Source organism: Ranitomeya imitator, chromosome 4 (genome assembly GCF_032444005.1).
Source record: "Ranitomeya imitator isolate aRanImi1 chromosome 4, aRanImi1.pri, whole genome shotgun sequence".
NCBI classification, from domain to species: Eukaryota; Metazoa; Chordata; class Amphibia; order Anura; family Dendrobatidae; genus Ranitomeya; species Ranitomeya imitator.
The window spans coordinates 700,889,717-700,898,284 of record NC_091285.1 but is presented as its reverse complement, the minus strand read 5'-3'; the positions used below and the strand labels follow the sequence as shown (position 1 = coordinate 700,898,284).

At 39.8% G+C, this 8,568-nt stretch overlaps 1 protein-coding gene across 1 annotated transcript; it reads left to right on the top strand.

Moving 5' to 3' along the window:
• Positions 1–2,620: 2,620 nt before the first annotated feature.
• LOC138674783 (olfactory receptor 1496-like) lies at positions 2,621–3,583 on the top strand. The gene has a single exon (XM_069762601.1). It carries the CDS (start codon positions 2,621–2,623, stop codon positions 3,581–3,583), a length of 963 nt encoding a protein of 320 aa, XP_069618702.1.
• The last annotated feature ends 4,985 nt before the right edge of the window (positions 3,584–8,568 follow it).

The window sequence follows — 8,568 nt, the reverse complement described above, 5'->3', positions numbered from 1 at the left end:
AATCCTTCTCTTTCGAGCCCTGCCGTTAGCCCAAATAGTAGTTTTACTCCACATACTGGGTGTTGCCGTGCAACAAATTGTATGTTACAATTTTTCCTATTACTCCTGTAAAAATGCAGTATTTGCAGCTAAATGAACATTTTTATGTGAAAAATTAAAATGTTCATTTTTTCCGTCCACCTTTCTTTAATTCATGTGAAGCACCTAAAAGGTTAATAAACTTCTTGAATGTGACTTTGAGCAGTTTGAATAGTGTAGTTTTTAAAATAGTGTCACTTTTGGGTACTTTCTTTTGTATAAGCCCCTCAAAGTTAATTCAAACATGATGTGGTCCCTAAAAAACGGTTTTGGAAATCTTGTTGAAAAAATTATAAATTGCTGGTAAATTTTTAACCATTTGTACTTCCTAGCAAAAAAAAAAGTTTAAAATATATGCTGATGTAAAATAGACATAGGAGAATTAATGTTTGCACATTATTTTGTACAACATTTCTAGCTGGTTTAATGATATAAAAATTGAAATTTCAAAAATTGTGTATTTTTCAACATTTGTGCCAAATTTCTGATAATTGCACAAATAAGAACAAAAAATGTTGGCCTATATTTACCAGTAACATAAGGTACAATGTGTCACAAACAGCAATCCCAGAATCTTTGTGATTCATTGAAGCGTTCCAGAGTTATTGCCAAATAAAGTGAAACTTCAGAATTGTAAAATTTTGCCTGGTCCGAAAGGTTAAAGTAGTCTTTGGGGTGAAAAGCTTAAGTTTCTGTGATTTGTTCTAAGACTAGGTTTTTAATACAACAAACATAATAAATTTATTTTTTGCAACATATGTATTTTACTCAAAACTTTCGTACCATGGTTAATTTATAAATAGTACTTGTCCTCTTGTCTATATAGCTCAAGCTACACCATGATTTTAAATGATGTCAAGATATAAAGCTACAGTATGGAACAAAATTCATTGCGTAATTACGTTTTCTATAAGTCATGTACATTGATGAGAAATAGGGCAGCAATGTTTTAAACTTTCGACTTTCACATTCCGTAACTCACAATCCACTACAGCTTCAAAAGTGAGACTACTATGATTTCATACACAATCATAAAAATTTGACTTGCAACTATTTAGCATATGATTAGTTATGCGGAATCATGTGATATCACTGAATTGCTACTGTTTTGATCCTGGTGGTGGAAAAACGTTTTTCTTTTTCTTCCTGTATACTACAAAAATCAACCTATTCTCAAATTCCCTAATAGCTCAGTGTGCTACTAGGTTGATTCCCGAGCAAAAGGTTACTGGCTAGAATTAATGAGCAGCCATGAAGATGTTTTCTAGAAAAAAGGGAAACAGCATCATCCAGCTCATCGGTAGCAGTTTCTTGGCTAAGAAAATTGCCAAACTACATTATGTGAGTCCCATGACACTTGGAAGAATACAAAATGGTCAGTCCATCTATTCAAAAGCCAATAGGTGGATGTCCACGAAAAATATTGAAGTCAACAATTCAGCTTACGGCAGGGTCTATCAGTTCTGGCGCGACAAACTCGGCAGTGGAGGTGGCTCATATGCTTCATAATAGTGAGATCAGACATCCATGCAATTACCATGAGACTCACATTACACATGTCGGGAATGGTGGCTTGAAAAAAGGTGTAGGAGCCTCAACTTCAATATCATTATAAGGAGCATTGGCTCGAGTTTGCAAAAAAGTATGAAAAATGGATGGTAGGAAATTAGAAGCGCGTAATATGGAGTGATGAGATAAAACTCAATAGACTAGGTTCTAAAGGGTGAAAATGAGTCTGAAAGAAACAAGGGAAAAAAGGTCTAACATCAAGAAATTGAAGAACTTGTCAAGTTCAGTCGAGGAAGCCTGATGATTTGAGGTTGTTTCACATCCAAAGGTCATTGGGTACTTGATTAGGATTTATGCTGAGCTATATGTGAGCATCCTGCAAGACGAGTTGCTTTGCATAGTGTTCCAGCAAGAAAACGACCTGATGCACATGTCAAGATTGTCGAATAAATGATTCAATGACAATGGAGATGAGGTGCTAGATTGATCCCCACATTCCCCAGAAGTATGCCCAATAGAACACTTCTGGGCAGAATTGAAGAAAAAGCTGAATACTTACTCAAGTGAGTTGACGAGCGTGCACCTACTTTACAAACAAGTAGAAGAGACCTGGGATCAGATTTCGGTCAGGACATATTTGAATTTGATTGAGAGCAGCCCATAAGGATTCAGGCAGTGTTGAAAGCCATAGGTGGATTCACAAAATACTAACAAAATAATACAAATTAAAATTACATTTTTTAAGAGCAAAATAGTAAAAATTCAGTGACATGACAAGAATCCGCATAACTAATCATATGCTTAATAGTTGTGAGTCAAATTTATATATGAGTTAGCCAAGATTTTCTATAAAATGATGCAAGTCTCATATTCGAAGCGTTAGCGGATGGTGAGATATGGAGCCTGAAATTCAAAAGTACAGTATATTGTTACCCTTTGCTCATCAGCATATTGAGGGTTTTCTAAGCTTTATGCCTTATGATAAAAAAAAAATTGTTCTTTTTTAATACAGAATGTAACTTTTTTCCTCATCATGCAGGAGATCAACAAGACAGGTGTCTTAGAGTTCTATCTCTTACGATTGCAAGTCAGCCAAGGATTAAGAATTTCACTCTTCTCCTTGTTCCTCGTGGTTTATTGCCTGATATTTTGTGGAAATCTCCTTATCATCACCCTGGTGTCCACCAGCAAGAGCCTCAATACCCCAATGTACTTCTTTATTTCACAACTGTCCATCAGTGACATCTTATTACCCACAGATATTGTCCCAAATATGCTCCATATCCTACTGAATAATGGAGAGACGTTTACTTTTATTGGCTGTATCACTCAGTTGTATGTATTTTGTGCTTCGGAAGTTTTTGAATGTTTTCTACTCGCTGTGATGTCTTACGACAGATATGTGGCTATTTGTAATCCCCTCCATTATACATCTATTATGACAAATGGACATTGTGTGATATTGACCACCATGTGTTGGTTGTTTGCAATTTCTTTTGTTTTGATTTACATTGTAACAGCAGCAAGACTCAATTTTTGTGGGCCGAATATCATTGACCATTTTTTCTGTGACCTGGTTCCTTTACTAGAACTTGCCTGTTCAGACACCTTCTTTGTTAATTTGGAGGTTTATTTACTGAGTATTCCAATCATTATAATTCCAGCCACTATTATCGTCATATCTTACACTTACATTGTTGTATCAGTCTTAAGAATCCCATCCAGTTCTGGTAGACAGAAAGCCTTCTCCACCTGTAGCTCCCACCTCACTGTGGTCTCCATATTCTACGGGACTATATTCTGTGTCTATATTGTCCCATCCCAAGGCCGAACACTGACCATGAGCAAAATCTTATCACTGCTGTATACTGTGTTTACTCCTTTGGTCAACCCAATAATTTATAGTTTGAGAAATGAAGACATTAAAAAACCCATAAAGAAAACATTTTATCAGCTTGCAATTTGGGAAATCATTCACAATATTCTACAGCGATAATTCACAAAAGGTGGGAAGGTCATATCTAATGCCACTGGCAGTCATTAGCCTTCATGATAAAGATCTTTTTTCCCTTTTGTGGACTTCATGGCTAGGTGGTCTTCAAATCAACCAAACTGTGTTGTCTCTCATCTTCCCGTGAGAGACAAATCACATTTGATAATTATTTTAAAGGTGAGGTAGATATGGGGCAAATTTCATAGCTGTGATCTTACAAAACAGTTTCACAACAATATTAGTTAGAGAAATTGGATGACGGCTATGTGGCGCCCTGTGACTGTGTCGCCACAAAATGGTCACATATGAACTATTTTATATGTGTATTGCAAATGTTGGGAGTTATGCTTTCTCTGCTAGGGACAACTGCACAAACAATTTTCCCCGCTCCCTTCCTCTGCCTGAAGCTTAGAGCTTTGCAAATTGGGCCGCCAATTTCCCAGGTGATTTCAACTCTGATGATAGCGGTCCTCCCCGCTCATTCCTGTGCACCACACAGCTTCACCTTGCACATAACTTTCCTGTTTTTCATCTTTCCAGCTGTAAGACCTGACACACTCTCCATTTGATGTCTGTATTTCACCGAAAGTGATTGTGGTGCCACTTTTATTTACGTCTGACGGTCTATGGCTGCATTTGTTCTACTAGGGGATGTCTGTGTATGCAGATATCTGTGTTTTCTGTCCTTCCTATTATAATAATAATAATAATAATCTTTATTTATATAGCGCCAACATATTCCGCAGCGCTTTACAGTTTAACAGTTTCAAACACAAAAGTTATAAGTAACAACATTAATAATACAATAATTAAGGCGAAATAAGCCGCCCCTGCTGGTGAGAGCTTACAATCTACAATGAGGTGGGGAGATATAAAGTACAGATGTGTATTTACAATGATGTATTTACAATGATGGTCCAGCCATCTTCAGGGAGTGGGGGATAGATGGGGATAGTGAATGGGCTACACACACACACAAACATGAAATGTCTTTGATTAGTGAACGTGTTAGGTCGCTCTGAACAAATGTGTTTTGAGCGAGCACTTAAAACTATGCAAGTTGTGGATGGTCCTAATATCTTGGGGTAGAGCATTCCAGAGGATTGGCGCAGCACGGGAGAAGTCTTGGAGTCGGGAGTGGGAGGTACGGATTAGTACAGAGGTTAGTCGAAAGTCGTTTGCAGAGCGCAGCGATCAGTTAGGCCGATAGACAGAAATGAGGGAGGAGATGTAAGGGGGGCCGCACTGTGGAGAGCTTTGTGGGTGAGAACAAGTACTTTGAATTGTATCCTGTAATGAATGGGCAGCCAGTGTAACGACTGGCGAAGAGCAGACGCGTCCGAGTAACGATTAGCCAGATGGATGACCCTGGCTGCTGCATTAAGGATGGACTGGAGAGGGGAAAGTCGCGTGAGGGGGAGGCCAATTAATAGAGCGTTGCAGTAGTCAAGGCGAGAGTGGATCAGGGTGACAGTGAGGGTTTTAGCTGTCTCCATGGTGAGAAAAGGGCGGATTCTAGAGATGTTCTTTAGGTGTAAGCGGCACGAGCGGGCAAGAGATTGTATATGGGAGGTGAAGGAGAGATCGGAGTCAAACATAACACCCAGACAGCGCGCCTGCTGCCGGGGTGTTATTATGGTGCCACCCACGGTGAGGGAAATGTCAGATTTAGGGCGGTTAGTAGAAGGCGGGAGCAGAAGAAGTTCAGTTTTGGAGAGGTTGAGTTTCAGATAAAGAGAGGACATGATGTTGGAGACTGCGGACAGACAGTCAGTGGCGTTCTGTAGTACAGCGGGGGTAAGGTCAGGGGATGACGTGTATAGTTGTGTGTCATCGGCATAAAGATGATACTGAAAGCCAAATCTGCTGATGGTCTGTCCAATTGGGGCCGTGTAGAGGGAGACCGACAGCGAGAGGAAGAGGAGATGAAGTGGAGCTATTCCTTGGACATGGGCTATAGTTGCAGTTACCTTGACCTGTTACCCTTGACATCCCACTCTAGAGATGATTTCTCTTTTCTGTTCAGCAACCTTGTTATATCGCCTCTGATATTGCACCTCTTACGAGGCTTTACCTCTGGTTTCCTGCTCATTGAAGGTTCCTGCGCACTTCTGCACCTCATCATCCGGTATGCACTGAAAAGTCTCAGACTCTCCTATGTTTTTGTCCTCCCACCATCCCCCTCTTTCTTTCCCTTATCCTTCTTTCTCATCTCATTAAAATTGGAATTTTGATGGTTTTGAGTAACATTGAAATACTACAACAGATGATTATTGATGTGCACCTCATACTTTCGTTTGCTGATTAATATCAGTTGTCTATTGGTGGAACTATTTCTTTATCATATTTATATTTCCTTTACATTGATTTATATGCTTTGTCTGTATTTCCTTCTTGAAAGACGGATGAAGGTCAGTCTAGACTGAAAGGTCTCTAATTTTGTCTGGATACTTATACACAATAAAAGTTGTATCTGTGTTTACAATATCAAACAAGTGCCAAGTTTTTTTTAAAACACAGTTGCTGACGGATATGGATCCTACTTGTGCACCCCCTCAGCCAGAAATCAGGAAATACAGCTTATCCTGATAATCCTTCACAGGGAGGAACCCCACTAGATATCCTCCAAATACTTCTCAAATGCATCAAAAATATTTTACGTCTGTCAGATGCCACAGGCTAGCTCAGACAGATTTGCTATAAGCTACTCTGTCTATCAGATTCCATAGAGACCACGACTTTCACCCATTACCCCCTGTACAGGGATCTGGTCTTACAACAAGGTCCTCTGGATTGCTGTCATGCAGGGGTTGCTGACTGTAGGAGCGAACCAATGGCAAGAAGTGTCACCACATGGGATCAATGCCAATAATCACCCCAAAGACAAATTCACAATACAAATGGATAGTCAAAATTTAAGCCAAGGTCAGACAATGGGAGAAATCAGGAAAACAACACAAGAGTAGGGACCATAGCTACAAGCCAGGCGAGCAAACTCATTGACCGGCACTCAACGTTAGAGACCCAATGGTTCATATAGCAAGCAGCCTTGCACAGGGCTCTCAGAAAAGAGACAGTCAAGCCTCAGATATTTCGAAGAACCTGCGGAAATATTGGCCCATTTTCAGGACTGATCCTTATATCAGAATTCAGACTATTGAATTTCCATCTATTTCTTCCCTTAGGGTTAAAAATCTATGAAATATATATACACCCCGTCATAAGGTTCATGTCTCTGATCACTGTACTGCATCATGAAGGGGCTCATATCTGCCTTCACTCTAGCAATTTGTTAATCCTTTAGATGGACACTCTTACACTATTTCTGATATCATAAAATGAAAGCCTAAAGGCAAGGCTGACGTCAGCACATGGCACACCCAAGCAAGTGTCGGGGCTCTGAGTAGGTGAGGGGGCCACTCGCCATCGTGGACACCAGCTCGCTATGGGTGCTTGATGCCTGTACTAGTGCCAACACCCGCTAGTGGGCCCCCTGTCCATTTGCTCAGGGCCCCGGTACTTGTAATACTTACATTTCCCTGTTCCACCGCTGCGCCTCTCCTAACTGTGATTTTTCAAGTCAGAGGGCACTATGACATCACGTCTGTGCTCCCTCTACCTGACCAGTCACAGTGAAGAGAGGGAAGATGCTGAGGAGAGCCAAAGCTAGCAAGAAGAGGTGACAATTTCATTTTTTTATTGTTTGGAGTAATTTTTGGGGTCCATCATATACTGGAGCATCATGTATGGGGTCCATCATATACTGGAACATTAAATGGGGTACATTATATATGGGGCATGTTATTGGGTCCATTATATATGTAGCATTATATAGGGTCCATTATATATGGAGCAATATACGAGGCCCATTCTGTATGGATCATTATATGGTGCCCATTATGTATGGAGCAATATATGGGGTACATTATACTGTATGGAGCAATATATGGGGCTTATTCTTCTGTATGGAGCAATATATGGGGTACATTATTTTGTATGGAGCAATATGTGGGGTTTATTATTCTGTATGGAGACTATGTGGTGCCCAAAATACTGTATGGAGCAATATATGGGGTTTATTATTCTGTAAGGAGCAATATATGGGGTACATTATTCTGTATGGAGCAATATATTGGGCTCATTATTCTGTACGGAGCAATATATGGGGCTCATTACTTTCTATGGAGACTATGTGGTGCCCATAATACTGTATGGAGCAATATATGGGGCTCCTTATACTGTATGGAAAGCTGCGTGATACCTTTAATACTATATGGAGCAATATATGGGGCATATTACTGTATGGAGCAATATATGGGGCTCCTTATACTGTATGGAAAGCTACGTGATACCTATAATACTATATGGAGCAATATATGGGATTTATTATTCTGTATGGAGCAATATATGGGGGGAATTATTCTGTACGGAGCAATATATGGGGGGAATTATTCTGTACGGAGCAATATATGGGGCTCATTATTCTCTATGGAGACTGTGGTACCCATAATACTGTATGGAGCAATATATGGGGCTCATTATTCTCTATGGAGACTATGTGGTGCACATAATACTGTATGGAGCAATATATGGGGCTCCTTATACTGGTACCTATAATACTATATGGAGCAATATATGGGGCATATTATTCTGTATGGAGACTATGTGGTGCCCATACTATATTACTATACTGTCTGGTTTCTGAGCTATTGTTAACACTCATGTAATGTAAGAAGTGGAATCTTTGACATTGTACTATACCTATATTTCTCTGCTGTATCTGTGCATTATGAATTGTGGTTTCTGTTAAAGGGGCCACTGAGACTCTTTAGCACGGGGCCCATAAAAACCTGGAGCCGACCCTGCCTAAGGGTATCGGTTATGTTGCTGAATGTCCCTGTCTTAATATGTATGTGAGTAAAATAATTAAAGAATTCCGCAGAAGGATTTAACGAGATCTCAGCTCAATAATTACTGAGATGGATTCC

Coding starts and splice junctions, on each gene's coding strand:
- LOC138674783 (XM_069762601.1), top strand. CDS start 2,621: ATGCAGGAGATCAACAAGACAGGTGTCTTAGAGTTCTATCTCTTACGA.